Raw genomic sequence first — 19,015 nt, 5'->3', positions numbered from 1 at the left:
CAAGTGACTACTGCATGATCTCTGACGCCTCCGGATCCAGAATAGTTACATTTTAAAGTTAAACATCATATGACGCAATAATCAAATCTAACACTGTTTGACTTCGACTTCCTTCTGTCACATGCTTCTTGAGGAAGTTGTCGTGCAACAGCTCAATAATTCAGTTTCATTCTTCTCATTAGATTCTAGTGCTACCCAGTCAATTTTTGGATAATTAAAGTCTCTCATTATGATAACTCTTTTCGCGCCCATCGACTCTATTTGGTGATGCATTTCCTCATCACCACCAACCTATCCATCAAGTCTGTAACAACACCCCACTATGTAATTGATCTTGTTAGATTCCATCTCACACCAGATGGTTTCAAATTCACTGCCACATGAAATAGTTACTAGTAATAGTAACAGTACTAGTACTATAATCATAGGTCTAAACACTCACTTCATTCAAGTCATCCGATATCATTAGTAGCACGCTTCCTCTCTTGTATGACCTGTCCTTCCTAAAAATACCGCACCCTTTACTCTCGATACCGGTTAGTATGTCTAATTATGATGGCTGGGTCTCACCAATTCCTACAATCTGTGGTCCCAACATACTGACCAAGGCAACAAGCTCTAATCCCTTTGTTTCTGATACTCCTGGCATTCATGTACAGACCTAATAATCTACCTGCAATTTATTGTGTATAGTCTTGTCTGCAGTCTGCACGACACAGTTGAACAACTTGCAGATCTCTATTCTTCTCTAGTGCCTTATACATGTAGACATATTTGCACACGTTTGATTGTTTCGAACCAGAACACAAAGTCTAAATCGTTCTCCGCTTGTAATCATTTCCATGTTAAAGCCCTTCACTAACACAGTTACAAAACATTGTCGCTTTTACTAATAAAAAAACTAATAAAACTAATAATAAAATAATAAATAAATAAATAAATAAATAAATAAATAAATAAATATATATATATATATATATATATATATATATATATTTCAAATATATATCACCATTTCAAATATATATTCAAATATATATATATTACCATACCAATGTTATATATATATATATATAACATTGGTATGGTATTTAGGGTCTACTACTCACTGAGGAGACCTCAAAAAAGGTTGAAACCGGGTGATCAGAGCTTTACCCACCTTTACAATGAGTTGCCCTGGTGTTATACCATTTTTAGACTTGAACTTTGTTTCAGGCGCAAACTTAATTGTTTGCATACTTGGGATTAGGAGTTAAATAACCAAGTTTATAAAATAACTTGGTTGTCCTAATATATATATATATATATATATATATATTCCCAATAACCTATTCCCAATACGTTCATTTTCACGTTCTTGCTTAACTTAGGAAAGTCATTATTATTGCCTTTTTTTTTTTCTCAATGCCACTGAAGTTAGCATTGTAGCTGTCACAATAAAATCCTTGACGGTTAATTTATATATCTCCAATATAGAAGGCATGTGATCCACTAATACCGCAGACGTTTCTGCTATGAGATTTTTGATTTCAACAATTTCAGCTCTTCAGTGATTTAATTCCTTTACCATAACAGACACATATTTTGTCTCACAGGAGCACAAAAAAAAGGCGCCAATTCACAACTGTACTTTTAGAAAGACAATACTCGAATTTATTCGTACCTGTCAATCGCTAATCTAATATCACAGAAAAAGCCCGCACAACTATCGAAATATCAGATCTGTTATTTCAGTTTAGTGCATTATTAGTTAGTTAATTTTTGAGTGTTGAAAATTATTTACATTAATATTAATTACATCACAAGCATCTCTTACAGAAATGGTATGACATTTTCTCACGCCTCCTAACGCCCCCTGGAACTCTGTATTAGAACGGCTAACGTAATTACGAAATCAATTATTATAATTGCAATATTTACTCACTCTACCACAGCTAATTATCACTGTTCATTTCCGGGCATTCCATGATAAATAATAATATCGTGTACATAAAAATTACAGACACAAAAGGGACATCGATTATCAGCGAAATTACTTGTAATTTTTTATTGCATGCGAGAATGAAAAAATACTACAAGCATAAAGCAGTTGCATGATGATCTTTGTAGCCACTTTGCCAACATTTTAATTTGCTGTTTACAATTTATCCAGAAGAGACAGCGAATCATCAAGAATCCACGAAGAAATAGCAGTATTCTGTAAAAGAATAAAAACAAACTCATTATTGCAGTCCAAAAGATAAATCTCTTTATTACAAGAAAACTATTTAGCGGTCATAAATTTAAGCATCTTTATATTTATGAAATAGCAAAAATTTTTAATTATTAATTGCTATGTGACTGCCCTGTTAATGTTTTTTCCTTATTATTCATTTTTTAGTTTATTATTTTGCTTTATAAAATAAAAAAAAAATTAAAACAATTTATTATTATTACAAATACCTTTTGGGAAGAAAGCAAATAGCAAAGGAAGCAATTCAACTGACCAAGTATTTATTATAATTATCATCATTATTTGCCATTTTCTGCCTGCTGCTGAATGAAGGGCTCCATCAAAGGGTCCCATTCAATCCTCCTATTTTCAGCTATTCTATGCCAGGGAGTTCCAGCCGCCTCTTTAATTTCATACCTTCACTGTTTCTTTGTTCTTCCAGTAGCTCTTTTACCATCTCTGGGAGATCATGCAGATATCATCAACGTTCAGTTTGGAGTGTTACCGTTTGTAATATGACCTTCCAATTGCCATTAGGATCTTTGAATGGCTGTTATAATGTCTCTCATCTTTCTTTGAGCTCTGACCCAAATACTGTGCTTTTCATGAAAGATATTTTGTGCACGAAAATTCTCAAAAAAAAGAACCGAGACACTCACGAGTTCCCATTTCGGATAACAATGCGAAGCTACACGTTGTTTGCTTGGAGTATTGAATCTTATGAACAAGTATTCGAAATAAGTTTTTCCTCACTCCATATACAGTTCCGACATGAATCCTACAGACGTCGATCTGTTCCTTAAGTTGCAAGAACTACTAAATGGAAAATGCTCCTTACACTGACGAAGTTTTTGTTGAAACGACCCAACTTTATTAAACACATCAACAAAAAATGTCCTGGGAGGTATATAAGACATCCAAACGTTGAAAAGTTCAGAAAACTCGACTGTGGAACACACATGTATATGCAAATAAACAATATTTAAACTTACGAAACATTTTTTCATATCTAGTATGTGGTGGGAATGCACTAAACTTTGACGATGGTGAGAAGTGAAGGATGCTACCTCCCAATTAGAAACGTTAGAGTTAATGGGGACTGTAAATTTCATGATTCAGTGGATTTCTTATTGCGTTTACACAGCTCAATTTAATGCAGCAATAAAACATCAAAGAAATCTTATAAATATGGCTATATTCTACAAGAAAGCGATTTATAAACTTAAATATTAAACAGTATATCTTTATTAATTATAAGCATATTAAAGAGAAACAAAAGGATTCATCTATAAAGAGAGAAAAGACTGTTTTTGTGTTGGCACCAATTACCATGCCATAAATTTTGTTTATCGCAAATGGCTAGTGTAAAGAAATTACACTTTATTATGAGTGATTCAATGAACTCTGCTAGTTAATTTTTATGTCTGAAACAGTGGGAGCTCTGCAATCCATTTTTCATAGTTATACATAAATATAAGTCCACTAACGCCTTATAATTCCCAAAAGAGAGAGTAGGCGAGATCTATTTAATTGTAACTTTAGGGATAACAGTCAATCTTCATTCAAAAATAACTCTCGCTAACCATCAATGAGTTTACATGGCAGACGGTGGCGACAGTACACCAGACAGCTACTGCCATTTTCTGGTCGGCCTGCTCGAAAGCATTATATTATTATCTGAACTATTATGGGGTTTTAGGTCGATTTTCTTGCATTGTGAGATTAAAAAGCGGAGTTTCGATAGAAAAACCCATCTTGCTTATCTAGAGATCAGTTAACGCGATAACCGGCTGAAGAAAGACTCAGAAAAGTTCCTGTAGTTGGCATCTGCAATCGAACTTAGCATGGTCTTTCTTCAGGCAGCCTAGCGCTATGGATGCAAATGCTATTTCTACAGAACTGCATAGCATAATACGAGATAAAATTTGAATGTCTATAGAAAAAAATTAGGAAAAAGCAGAAAAAAGTTATACTTTGCAACTAGAACTGAAATCTTGTGGTACCATAGTACGACACAATGAGACGAATTTTCCCGGTTCGCATCTAGTCGTCGACCACAGCATTTCTTTTGACCGATATAAAACCATGGACAATGATACCTGTTAGGGTTTAGGATAACGAAATATTTACAGTTGAGATGCCTTCAAAATCATTAATAACCACGAACTCACTTATTAATGAAGGCTAAGTATGCTTTTGATAATCGATGGTTCCCATCAATTTCAAATAGTGAATAAAGAGATTTATTTATTTATTAATCAACGAATGCACTATAACCAACTTTGTTTTGCTTAGCAAGTTTTGCTTTCTGTTGAAACAAACACTGAGCAAACTTATTCTCTCCAGTTGTTTATTGTAAAATAATCAAAGTGGTTTTATGAACAAAACAAATAAACATTATAGGAAGCGAATAGATTACCTGTATGCTTCATTAGCGCGCGTGGTGGGCAAAGTGATGAGGGAGGTGATGCTCGTCAAAATGATGGCCGTCAAAATGTGGCCCTTCAAAATGGTGACCGTCAAAATGGTGGCCATCAAAATGTGGCGCTTCAAAATGGTGCCCATCAAGATGGTAATGATAATCAGGATGATGAACAAAGTGGTGATCGAGATGATAATCAGGATGATGAACAATGTGGTGATCGAGATGATGACCATCTATATGAGCATAATGACCAACAGGAACATAATAATGATGGTCATACAAGTACGGATAGGGAAGATGATGATAGGCGAGTTCTTCCTCTGGAATAAAGTGCGCTAGGGTGCATACCACCATGGCAAAAAGGAGTACAGCAACCTGTGGAAAATAATTTATAAATAAGAATTGCGAACAATGAAACATTTGAATAATGAAGAGTAATATTTATTCTTTAATTCTATAATGAAGAGTTAAAGCGTACTACTTAAAAAAAAGGTTAAAAGGGATTAATAAAATTTCCTGTTTCGTGTTTTTTGCTCACTCTAATTTATGGCACAGATCCCAAGAGATACGCTTCTGATTTCCTAAATGAAACATTGAAGAAAGCTGGATTGTAAGATATAAAACAATGCATATAGTAAAGTTATAAGGGAGTTATAACTTGTAAATATAATGTACATGAAATAGCAAATAATTACAACTACGCCGCTCTTAAAACAAGGAAATAAATATCTTCCTTTATTTTGGTAATAAAACTGTCTAAATAAAATGAAAAAAAAAAGCATATCTGTAGAACACTGGCTATTATTTCAGAAATGCATATTTTTAGATCTTTATGGTATCAACTTCCAAATAAGTAAAATAGCTGATGGAAATATCTTTCTTTGCATTCGACAGTTTATTTAAATAACGGAAATATCGAAAGTCTTTTTTTTTTCCTTCTATGAACTTTGTAGTACAGAGAAGTAAGAGAAAATCTGGATCAACGATGGTCTTGGGCTCAGCTATCGGTGACTGTTAAAAGTGGCGACCGGCTAACTACTAATTTCCAAAGTTAGTAAGGGATAAAATAGCTCAGCCTATTTAATTTAAGGAATTTAAGGATAAAAAGTCGTTAGAATTTTTTAAACTTTAGATACATTACTTCACTTTGATAAAGTGCAATCATTAAAACTAAATGACTTATAGTAACGAATATAACACTATATGCAGTACTTGCAGAATGTTTTCAATGATTTCAGTTCATTGTCGGTAAATATAAAGTACTTGGGCGTGGATAGATATCCAATGTCGTATTATATTGGTGGGATTATGCTGGAAGAAACTGATGTGGCTAGGGATCTTGGAGTGTTAATAGATAGGAAGTTGAAGTTTAGGGGCCATGTGGCAAAGATTGCAAATACAACTCAAAAGATAATTGCAATGCTGAAACGAACGTTCATGTAAAGATATGGATGTTATTTTGCCTCTTTACAAGGCATTGATAAGACCTCACTTAGACTATTGTGCGCAGGTCTGATTTTATGGTTTCCGTTTTGATTCTGATATATTGGAAAGAATACAAGGGAGAGTGTTAAAAATAATATCAGGATTGTGTAATAGTGATTATGAACACAAATCGAGAATATGTACACTAGCAAACAGGAGAAACACCGGTGATATGATTGAGACTTACAAACTTCCCAAAGGCTCACACAGCATTTCAATTTATGGAGGGTGGGGAAATGACAAGAGGGCATCCTTGGAATCTGAGAATGGATGCTGCTAAGAAGGGATGAGGGCAAGATTTTTATCTCATAGGGCGGTGCGTGATTGGAAGGGATTGCTATTGGATGTTGCGAGTGCAAACAGTGTGAATGAGCTCAAGAATAAGTATGATAGCTGGTGTATGTAGTATGTGGCCTCCTTCGGTGAGTCCCTGACTCCCTGGAGGTCTCTCTTAATAATAATAATAATAATAATAATAATATTTTTTTAAATACTTTAACCAGAAAAGTTTGTGAACACACAAATGGTAGATATGCTACACCTGCATTGTATCAGTTATTTATATATGTTGTCTAGCCGGTTTATATCTGCTTTGAAAAAAAGTAAATAAAAATAAAATAAAATAAAAACATTGTCCAGGAATAAAATGCTGCCACCTACATATAAGATCAACTTACATGACATTAACATATTTATTGAAAACTAATATATTTACGACAACAAATTGCTACTTAACTTTCTAAAAATGTTAATTAAAAGAGAATTTAAGTATTATCCTAGAAATTCGATTTATATTATTACAAAGTCAGAAATATATGGAACCAAAGTTACTTATGTCTTATAAAAATCCGTGTATTATGGAAAGTTGAATAACAAGCGTTCTCTTCTTTTATTTTCTTTTTGTTTGTGATTCTGTTTATCCTTTTTCTTTAGCTTTATTATTATTATTATTATTATTTTTTATGCATACATTTTGTACACACCAGGACTTCATTGGAAAATTATACTTCTATATTCCTTCCAGGTTAACTTCTATTCTTAAATAATCTATCTCCAGAAGTCTGTTCTCACTTAACGCAATTTCAGACATATAGAATAATACAAAAAAGTATTGATATTCTCAGCAATTTTACACAATTATGAATAATAAGCTAGCATACTAACTGATGAACCATGTACTTCACATGGTTTATCAGGATAGTAAACTGGATAGATTCTTTAACGAATGCTACAAAAACTATAAACTATAAATACTGGAGACCTTCATAAGTCAGATTATAGTCGACGAGCCTAGGCATATTTTTAGGACTTATTCAGCCGTTTATTCTTAGATTTCAGAAAAAAATAACTATAAAACTCACACAAACAGACAAAAAAAAACGAGTTATATGGTTTAAGATCAGGGAGATCCGAATTATCAGTAAGTCAAAGATTTATTTTCAGGGGAGAGAGAGAGAGAGAGAGAGAGAGAGAGAGAGAGAGAGAGAGAGAGAGAGAGAGAGAGTATGGCAGACTACTGTCGCCATTTCGTAGCCCTAAATCATAACATTCTTAAATGTGTGTTTAAATGCGCCGGGCACGACGAGCTTGATTAAAATGGTGGCAACGATATTTACCTCGAACAGAAAAACATAATCAGTCATATTTTTGACTAACGTGACTTTGTTTAACAAGTTAAAAGTTGTAAATTTATCAAACCATTGTAAGTTGTGAATTCATCACATGTTGACTGAATGTATATATTTCTGACTGAATGTATATATTTCTGACTGAATGTATATATTTTGTTTGATCTGCATATGCATGATCGGTATAACAGTGTTTAATACAGTGACTATGGGATTATCTAAAAGTATCAGAGAATTAGTATTTGCTGTTCAGTATATGAAATATATATTAACTCATCTCGCCGTAGCACCACTAAAACACACATCTATCCAATTTACTATCGTGATAAACCATGTGAAGTACACGGTTTATCAGTTAGTATGCTAGCTTACTATTCATAATTGTGTTAAAATTCACGAGAATGTCAATACTTTTTTGTATTATTCCATTACACTTGTTTTAGAAGGAAGCCAAAGTATGGAATACATAATTTCGTTAACAAATATATTACTTTTATGATACGCTAGTATCAAGTAGTTCCACAAGACTATGATTAATGAATGAATATGAAAGGCAAAAATATTTTCATTGTTACAATTATACTCTAAGAATCAGTAAAATAGAACTATTTATTGCAGACAGAAAACTAAATATTAAAACCCCATTAGGTATTCATAGCGTGACTACTGCATCTTTGGTTGCCATTTCAATATATAATGATGGTATAATTCTGTGTGTTTTGGGCCGTTTAATGCATCTGATTGAATTTAGGAACTTAGCAGACATTATAGATTATAACTGCTTAGCTAAACTACGTAAGTAAGGTGAGGACAGTCTATTAGTCTTTTTAGTTTATCTGGTAAAATATTATCGCATCATTGAGTTTTAAAAATGTCGCGTGTGTATCATCGCTGTGATTCATTTAAGAATACATGGTCTACTGAGTTTGTTTGTTTACGAAAAAAAAAAAAGGATGCATGTGAACGGCTAGATGATGCGAATGTTTAGAGCTTTATATGAGTTATGAAATTTGTGCAGTGTGCAAAATAGCGTTAAACGGGTAACCATGTGTATTCTAGTCAATAATATGCCTAACGACCTGTGCCTTGGATGTGTCTAATATACGAAATTATATAAAGCGAGTTTGTAAATAGGAATCGAATTGCTATTAGAGCTACTGAAATTATAGTCAATGCGAGATTTTAATTAATCAGAAAATCCACAACTAGAAACCTGTTATAATAATAATAAGCTAACGCCTTTTAATCCCTTATAGGGAGTAGGTGAGGCCTTTAAACCCTATCTAACTTTTGAAGACTGAGTGGGTAGTTCAATCTCCACCGGTAGCCAATCAGAGAGAGCTGGCATTTGTCTATCACTAATTATAAGCAGCCACCGATGAAGAGACCGGCAAACAAGCGCTGCAATCTCTTGGTACCTAACCCTAACAAGATATCTCACTGTCTGAAATAATGTGGTTTCTACGGTCTATTTTCTTGAGTTTAAGAGATGAAAAACCCAAGTTCCCGGGAGAAAAACCTGCTTGCCTCTGTCAGAGATCGACTAACTCAGAACTGGTAGAAGAAAGGCTTACAAAAAGTTCCTCGAGTCAGCGACTACACTCCAACTATAAGTCTATCTTTGTGCGGCCTAGCGCAGATGATGTAAGCGCCATTTCCACTTAGCTACACAGATCTCTAGAAATCTGTTAACAATAAAATTTTGGGGAAAAAACAGATAAAAAAACAATAATAGAAGATACAACATGTAAACAGTAAAATTAATCTTTGGACATGTATTACTTTCATTCTGGGTATTGTAGTTTACATATGTTTAAACTATGCGTTGTTTTCATAAATTAATATTATCGAAACTGTCTTAACATGCTTGTTACATTAACACAATAATGATATTCACCTTATTAATATAATTCAAATCCATTCCACGACAAAGTTAACGCCCCGATTATTCCAGTTTTTCCTTCCGCTTTGCAAACGATGTCCAAAATGCATTCAGTTGATAGGCAAATACAAACGCACTCGCGCGCCGAATTCTCGTGGTTTCCTTGGTGCTAACTGCCTCAACCACAATACAATACATTGCATTAAATAACACTAAGCGTTATTTAATGAAATGATTATTACGTAAAATTATTAATCATTATTCTATATACATGTGTCTGTTCTTTTTTTTTTTTTTAATTTTTTTACTCTTTTTTGTAGTCGTCACTACCACGGTATGCATTAAAGCGGTAAGACGTTGCAGCAATGAAAGTAAATACCAAGCAGTCAAACAAGATGCTGTTGCAAAGTTGGCAGAAAATCTTGTTTCCGAGGAAAAATGTTTCTTACTTCTGGAGGAGGGGGGGGGGGATGTGACGATGAAAAGTCATAGAGTTCCGATATGCACTTGGCCGCTTTCAACGAAGTAATGTTTCCAGCTCACAAGCAAAATTCTCAAAATGAAGAGGACACCAAACAGAGCGAGAGCCATGGACAAAAGGAAAGCGTCTCTAACGAAGAGCAGGTGAAAACTCTTTTGTGAGTCTTGGTCTGGAACACGAGACTTTGAGATCTTCATTCAGATGAATGAAGATTATAGCGCTCGTCCTGTGAAAAGGCTTATTTATTTGTAATCAGATGATTATATACTGAATGACTACACCCAGCAATCATACTTCAGATTCCTAGTATGTTTCCTAGTAGCTCGGTGTACATTATTTCTGAAGCTGACTACATTTATTATTATTATTATTATTATTATTATTATTATTATTATTATTATTATTATTATTATTATTATTATTATTATTATTATTATTATTATTATTATTATTATTATTATTATTATTATTATTGACACCTCCAATGATTCCAAAGGTTCATGACGGGAGAACAATCCAGACCACACAACTCACTTTCTACACCACGTACACATTATATCAGTGTCCACTATTTACACACTCTGGCATCTACAGCCCGCTAACAGTATTTTTCCTCTGTTAATCACCGCATTCGAATGTTTTATCTATTTATTTATTTTTATATGTTATAGAGGCTATACTTGCTTTGATATTTAAGAACATTTCAAAGATGCTATATATTTCCTATTTTATCTTTAATTCTAACGTGGCACATTTTGTAAACATCGTCACTACTTATTTCAAAAATATCGATGAAATGCATGTTTAGATATAATTTAGGCAATAAATCTGACTAAGCTAACACAAATTGGTTGCCTAAACGTTCATAAAAATTAAAGTAAAAAGAATACATCTTCATAAATTTTACTAGTGTTAATACTATAATTAATTTATGGATATAAATTCGACTGCAAATGAAATATAGGATTGCATTCGGCGATTTGGGCTAATCAATGAAAAAAAAGATTTAAGCCAGCAGATATATTATTCTAGCAAAAAGAGGGCGCTTAATTTAGTTCTCTTTTAGTAAATCGTTTAAGAAAGTAAGTGAAAAATGAGCACTGATATTTTGATTAAAATTTAGCTTTTGATTTGTAATTACTTGTAGTAATGATTTCTAATTTCTCTTCTTATTTATTAACAGCATTTATCATGGGATAAATACTGTTAATGCGAATAACTTTAATTAATAATTTTCTAACTGATCGATGATTTTTCTCCGCGTGGTCTGTCATATTACAATTCTACAACGGAAGTGAAAACTAATTCGCATTATTAAGCTTTATTTAAGACAATTTAAGAGGAGAAGTTTGTATTTAATGCATTTCTATGCAAAGCCACGCATTTTGCATTTCTAGTTGTTTAAGAGAATTATTTAGTTTCTAGTTATAAAGCAAATACGGTATGTTACTAGTACATTTTCGCTTTACAAATACAGTAATCTCTCGATTAATGCGGCCCGGATTAGTGCGTCATTTTTTTTCGATACCCAAATTCGATTAGTGCGCCTCTAAAATTCGATTAGCGAGCCTATATACATCTTAAAAATAAATGTTACAGATTTTAAAAATTTTCTATCTATACATTTTTATGGCTAACTGTTTTAAAAAATCACTTACCAGAATGAAATAATTTAGTTTCCGATTTAAAACATTTTACAAGTTATTTTTAATGGAATACCACTATGTATACTATGTTCCAAATTTTTACCGCCAAAATTTATGTTGTCTGCTATAGTACGCCCACAGATTCGAGACCCTTCGACACTTTTGCGCATGTCACAAAAAGGAGAACCCATCCGATAATAGGGTAATCAATTCATCTTCTAGGATGAGTTGTTTATTATTACATGGCGGAAAATTAACTTCTCTTTTATGATCATTGTAGTTTTAAAGTGGTAACTATTTTGCTTGTATAATAGTTGGGAAATTTTACCTATTAAGCACGTGATTTCGCTTGTTGGCGACCAAATCGTACGTCCTTCAATGATAACGTCCAAGAGTTAATGAAATCTGATTCTGAAAAATTGAGTGATTCCGACCTGCTAAATTTAGATGCACAGCGGGAAGATCCCGAAGAATATGAAGAAAATTTAACCGCTGATAGTCAGCCAAAACAGATTTCACAGAAACAATTTGAAAATATTTTTCAAATTGTTTTTAAGTTTTTTTAAAACAAAAAGTTTTTAAGCAGCAATGCTTAGAGGCTGACCGTGATGAAGAGAGAAGCAGTAAAATTTGCAGAAGAGTAGAAGGGGCAATAGGGCCATACCGTCGGTTGTATGAAAAAAAAAAAAGAAACAAAATGGCCACCAAACTACGTTAGCTCAATTCTTTGTCAAGAAGTAGAATAATAAAATTTATATTCTGAATATGTTTTATTGTGTTTCAGCTTCATGGTTTTCCTTTAACTAGGCCCTGAGACAAATTTGAGGAACGAATTATACATTTTTCCATAGGTTATTATATTCGATTAGTGCGTTTTCGATTAATGCGCCTGTTTTAAAGAACGCATTAGGCGCACTAATCGAGGGATTGCTGTTGATAAATTAATGAGTGTTTACATATTAGTAAATAAACATACAGGTATGAATATTTACATATATGTTTATGTGGTGATGAGCAAGTAGAAAACTTGCTCGTTTGAAAATAAATAATCTTTTCTAAATTTTAGCTTCAAAGGATTCCGAACTCTTTTTTTTTTTTTTTTTTTTTCACTCCAGAGAGCTTAGCATGGCTGATGATACACAGTTTGTTAGTTTCCCAGTAAGTAAATGCTAACAAAATGACAGGAAATTGAACTACTCTTGCTTTGCTTTCTTAATAACTCAAATCTTAAAATTAAAAATAAAACGAAATAAATGTGTTACTTACTGCGACCTTCATAGCGTCCTTAGTCTCTTTTCCAAACTTGCATTAAACTTACTACCTGTCAACGTCTTATATATAGGCAAGAGATTATTTAATGTCATACTTAAATTCCTAGTTTAGTTATCATTTTACATGTAAAGTGGACTTTTATCCAGTGATTCGATATGCGATTGCATAACAAAAAGGAATTTTGATTGAATCTCAGGATCACAGAATGCGTGGGCGGTTCTTATGTAAATAATTCAAAGTAGATAAATATCCGTAACACGGTGTGATTAGGTTTTACATTAATGACAAAAAAAAAAAAAAAACTGTCGGGATTTGGAAAGTAAAATGATTTTTTTTTTAATGTTTTATTTATTTTTTACTTGAAAAGTATGTAATATCACTTTTAACCTAACCTTTGTGATGCATGTACTTTTCGATTTTAGATATTTTAATGTTTAACACTTCACTCATTTGGCAATTTAAGATAAATTAATGAGTGTTACACGGTGACATGCACTTTAGAATGAAAGCCAGTTTAATGATAGTTTAGTAAACACATGTCGAAAAGCAAAAATATTATTGGCGTTGCCGCTTGAATTACCACACTTATGGTTGTAATTGTTGAATATGTTTTTAATCACTGATTTTTTTTTTTTTTTTTGTTTGAATTTTCTGATGTGAAGTGTGGAGGGGAGAGTGAGGAAACTGCTGAAGGCATTGCAATTAAATAAATATTCAAGGAGCATTATTTATGAAAGCACGTATAGCAACTTCTTTATTCTAAACTAAACATTTCTACCATGTAGCAAATAAAACCAATATTAGAATTTTCATCTATATGTATATTTTAACAGAAATGTGGTAATTATGAAACTGATATTAACGATCCCCCGCATGACGTATTTCTGTCTATTCGCTTGGAAAAAGAACGTCCGTTGCAGATCTCGTGAGAGATTGGCGTGCCCAGACAACATTTGAAGCTCTCTCCGTGAAACTCAGATATTTTATATTGCAAAACAGACTTATTGGTTAAAAATACATGCAAACTGACAGGATAGATTGCATAAGGACAAGAAATCAATTACCTTATTGTACTAATAGAGTACGAAGCCGTTTCTGGGCAATCATTTCGTAATTGGAAAATTCTTAAAGAAGCGATAGTCATGTAGTTGTATACCAGAGTAAACTTTACAAAGAGATTGCTTATCTGTTTTTCGCATTTATATGGATACAAGATCTTGAATTATTTAAATTATTAGTCATCAGAAACACTTATTTTAAAGATATATTGCGTATTTACTAGAAAGGGGCTTATTATTATTGTGTAAATGACATTTAGTTTGGTGTAATAGCGCCTCTGTAGTACAGTTGGTAAAATACGAGGCATGCGCCTCGAAACCTTGTTCGATTCTCGTCATGACAAGCGAAATCTTTATGTGAACTTTCTCAGTTCGTCACTTAAAAGTGATTTTGATGTCCTACCGATTCAGTATGGTCTTTCTCCCAGAGATGTGGTATTTTTCTCCCGAATAACAGGCAAGTTGGTCAGAGATTACGATATTTATACAGTATTAATCGAAAAATACAATATTTTTGTTTGCTAATTACGTATGTCACTACATGACGTGACATATGTAATTAGCAAATAATTAGCAACTGGACTCCATGGAGATGTCATGTAATAATAATAATTTTCTGTGTGCCAGGGAAAAAGTACGGAATTGTAACTTTAGAATGCTTAAAATATTCACCTTTCTCAAGTCTGCCGTTTTGTGTAGTTTAAATATGGACCCTTTTGAGGTCCAATGCGCTTAGTAAAGCCGAATTCGATAACAGCCATGCTATTTTCAAGATTTTTGGAGATAAACATTATTTAGGATCACTTACATTACTAAAAAGACAAGACAAGCAGTTACAGTCATATAACGAACATTTTCAATTTCGTTGACTTAAGTTAACACAGCTCTTTCATCACATTAAAAGCATACAGTTTAAAAGACCGAATAAGATGACACTAACAAGTTCTTATATGCATTCTGCGAAATCAAAGATGACTTCTCAATGATTGTTTGCTCCAAAAAAGTTTTTAGATATCACATCGGCATACGCTACATTAAGTTGGATTTCCAAACTTCATGTAGCTGTGCCCTCATTATCGTAAGAAAATTTCGGCCCTCATTTTGTTTCAGTTAAATATTTTTTACAAATATTTATTGCACTGTTTTATTTATGTGAAATATATTGGTCACTAAACTAAGAATTAAGATATACAAAAAAAAGTGCATAAAATTTAATGCATGACTTATTTCAAATAACATAATAACCGTAAGACTGTTCACATTTGTCATTTGCATAATTTGGAAACGGATCGACGTTTGGATCATTTACATTATTTAGAAAATGCTAAAAAAGTTTAGGCTTATGGTGCAATCAGAAGACCAAATATACATCTTTATAGTGAAAAGTCAAAAATCACATAACTCGAAGAAAAACAAAACTTGCCTCAATATGAAGCGTAACGAATTCATTCCAGTTGAACAACGCATAGCATTTACAGAAAAAGAAGAGATGAAAATCTTCAAAATGGGACAAGGTGGATACAAAACTGACTATTCAGAAATGTTTCTGCAGCATAGTTAAAATCGCTTGATTAACCCATGAAATCTTAAATAATATTAAATCGAAATGATCGGTATGCAATAAATAATCACTAAATGAGCGCAGATAGCTTAAAAATACCTCGCAAAAAAGTTTTGATCACACCTGAAACATATGATAGAGCACTCCGTGAAATTAGCTCAAACGGAGGTTTTTTACTATATGTTTACAGATATAATAGGAAAATCATGCTAACGTCGCTTCATTATTTACAAAATTCGCCTAAAAATGAGCTTATTTAACTGTCTAATAGGTGGCACTGTAAGAATTTCTTACCCTGTTTCCACTCATTGTGACGACAGCGAATTAGTATGTGCAAATCAAAGAACTGGCGAGCATGCAACCCATTGTGTACTTGCGTGTTCCTTCCACTGCATTTATGTAACTTTATCAGGAAAGTAAGCCGAGAATACACGATGAAATGTTATCCTGCTCTTAGAGAGGCGCTCTGATAACAGACGAAGCCTGTAACACGAACAAGCACACAAATGATCCGAAAGAATCATAAAAAAAAATGCTCATTTCGTGCCAATTTCGATCCTGTTTCTACTTTCCTCGCACGCATGCCTTTTTGACCTCCCATTAATTCCTTATTACTCATTTTCATGATATCTTCAGTTATGTTGTTTAAAATCATAACTTGAGAGCTTTTGTCATTTCTTTCCCTGTTCCTAAATCAAATAAACCGTTAGTGTCATCAGTTCTTTTATGAAGATTAAGCTTAGTAATTAGTTGGACTGGACTGAATCAAGGTCGAAGCGACTAAGGCTATGAGGCTAGTGTATTATGCCTTTTAATTGCGTGTATTCTTTTGCCGATTTGTCCGTTTTGAGGACAAAAAATTCCAGAAGAAAAAAAAAAAAACGCCACGACCATCTCCGTATGCGACTGGTAACTCATTCTATAAAGGTTCGTCTTGTCACGGGATTCTCATCCAATTCTTACTAGTAAAGGGCTTCATTGTTTTCAACGGAGCTACTGAGGCTTTTGTGTTGTAATTCATTCATTCGTTATCTTACGATAGTGAGAATTGTGATGAATGTTAATTATACTTATATTAATACCTCAAATTATGGGAAATTAATGATAATAGTAAATGCTTTAATTTTCTAATCTGCCCATCTAGACGTCTCATGTCCCTTGTAAAAGATATACTAATGATGACGTAATTTATTATAATATCAAGCGATCATTAAAAATTATCGAATGCATAGAATTTAAGCGTGCTTCATGGGATAATTATAAGGTTTCAACTGTATAAAGTGCGAAGTAGGTAATACTGGATCTATTTGTAAGCACTCCTCATATGCAACAACATGCAACGATATTTCAATAGTGTGATTCTTTTTAAAATTATGGTTGGTATTTTCTTTTTCTTTATAGATGCTTGGGGAAATGTTTGGGAATAGGATGCAATCCCGGAAATGTCGTGTTAACATAATCTTATGGATCCGATGTAGGTGACATCACATCAGGGTTAGCAGTTAAATTTGTAAACAACATTATGACATTATAATGTTTTTAGGTGATTTCATAGTTTATTACCGGTTGTGCATCCGAATTTATATTTAGAATGTTCGAAACTGCATTCGATGTTTTTACGAATTTTGTGGATTTTGAATTTTGAGATCACAGATATGTTTTCATGGGGAAAGGAAAGGTTGGTTGGCATAATCTGCAATCTGTTGTAGATATTGTCGGTGAAGAAAGATATATTTGAGACATACAATTTCTTGGGCTTTAGAATTATGAGTGATGAGAATATTTGAATGCGTTAATAAACTAGATGAGATGTGTTTATACAGAGGAATGTTAAAAATCCCTTGGACAGCAAAAACGTCCAATCAGGAAGTACTGGAACAAATGGGGAAATCACGTGAACATTTAGATACCATAAAAAGAAAGAAAACTGCATATCTTGGTCACCTACTTTGTAATGAAAAATATAAGATACATTAATTGATTATAAAAGTGAAGATAAAGGAAGAAGAGAACAAGGAAGACGAAGATAATCTTGGCTGCCAGACATCAGACAGTGGACTGACTTGAACTTTGAGAGACTACTCAAAGTAGCTGAGGATCGCTCAACATTTGATTATAAAAGTGAAGATAAAGGAAGAAGAGAACAAGGAAGACGAAGATAATCTTGGCTGCCAGACATCAGACAGTGGACTGACTTGAACTCTGAGAGACTACTCAAAGTAGCTGAGGATCGCTCAACATTTGCCAAGGTAGTCGCCGACCTCCGATAGCAGATGGCACTCAAAGAAGAATAAACTAGGATAAGGTAACCTATTTAAAAAACAAACAAAAAAAAACACGATATGAAAAGTAGCTCAAGTACGTTCCAACATTCCATTGTATACTTTGGTCCTGATTTTATGTTCTGATCTTGTAATGTGTGCCACATTATAACTGTTTAATTTATTCAATACTTTCGTCACAGATTTAAGTTTACAATCGAATATGCAAAAGAAAAATCCAATAGCTCTTTAAATGTAACTCCCAGTAGAATCTCGAAATCTTTTTCTTCATGTCTTATTTTTATTTTTATTTTTAAAGTATGACAACAACCTTTGCACTTACTTCAGGTGAAACTATAGAATAAGCTCAGGTTTTTCTAGGTTAATTCTTTTCACAACTGTGATCATGGTAATGTATTATTATCGTGTCAGACCAAATGCGAAAATCTGATCGCATTCCATGTTAAACTGCAACCTGATGCTATGAATCATTCTGTTTCTATTGTAGACTTGCAACCTGAAGCTAAAAAGACGCGATCTCAGATCTACTATGTATAAGTTTGCCATCTCTTGATCTTGAGTATCTCTGATATTATGGACCTGTCCAGGATTGAACTATCAGAACATCTGATTACCACTTGCAGTTGGGCAGAAAGAATCTTAAATGAAAGACCAGGGATTAATGAGCCGGGAAATCGGTCATGGATGGATGGCCAAGAACGTTGGCCGTTAAGCATTCCACTCATAAAATGTAACACACACTATTTCCAATATTTTGGTATTCTAATTTTCACTTGAAGTTTCGAAGTTATTATTATTCCTCTATGTTCTTGGAAATATTCTATTCCAGGGTCAAAAAATCATACTCCCGGAATCTGAAATCTAATTATGAAAACTTCATTAAGAGCATTGAAAAAAGTATTTCTCTGTCATCTATATACAAACAATAAAAGATTTGTTAACCGCAAGCACGTTACTGTAAACCATTCTCACTGTAAAACACTAAGAATGTAAATGGCACTACGAATCCACATGACGATAATAATAATTTATTTATTTATTTTTAAATTTGCAATTAACAACGATGAGACGTTTGCTGGATCT

At 33.1% G+C, this 19,015-nt stretch overlaps 1 protein-coding gene across 1 annotated transcript; it reads right to left on the bottom strand.

Annotated features, from left to right (window-relative positions):
- Positions 1-2,026: 2,026 nt before the first annotated feature.
- On the bottom strand, positions 2,027-16,034 carry LOC150097067 (uncharacterized). Its single transcript, XM_090408592.1, has 3 exons — positions 15,945-16,034; positions 4,632-5,012; positions 2,027-2,197 (listed from the first exon to the last, which is right to left on the bottom strand). Exons 1-2 carry the CDS (start codon positions 15,957-15,959, stop codon positions 4,644-4,646), a joined length of 384 nt encoding a protein of 127 aa, XP_090264718.1. The 5' UTR covers positions 15,960-16,034; the 3' UTR covers positions 2,027-2,197; positions 4,632-4,643.
- Between the last annotated feature and the right edge of the window lie 2,981 nt (positions 16,035-19,015).

The sequence above is a fragment of the Typopeltis vanoorti genome, chromosome 18 (genome assembly GCF_054136105.1).
Source record: "Typopeltis vanoorti isolate ZY-2024b chromosome 18, IOZ_Tvanoo_1.0, whole genome shotgun sequence".
Taxonomy (NCBI): Eukaryota; Metazoa; Arthropoda; class Arachnida; order Uropygi; family Thelyphonidae; genus Typopeltis; species Typopeltis vanoorti.
This window is presented reverse-complemented; position numbering and strand designations above follow the sequence as displayed.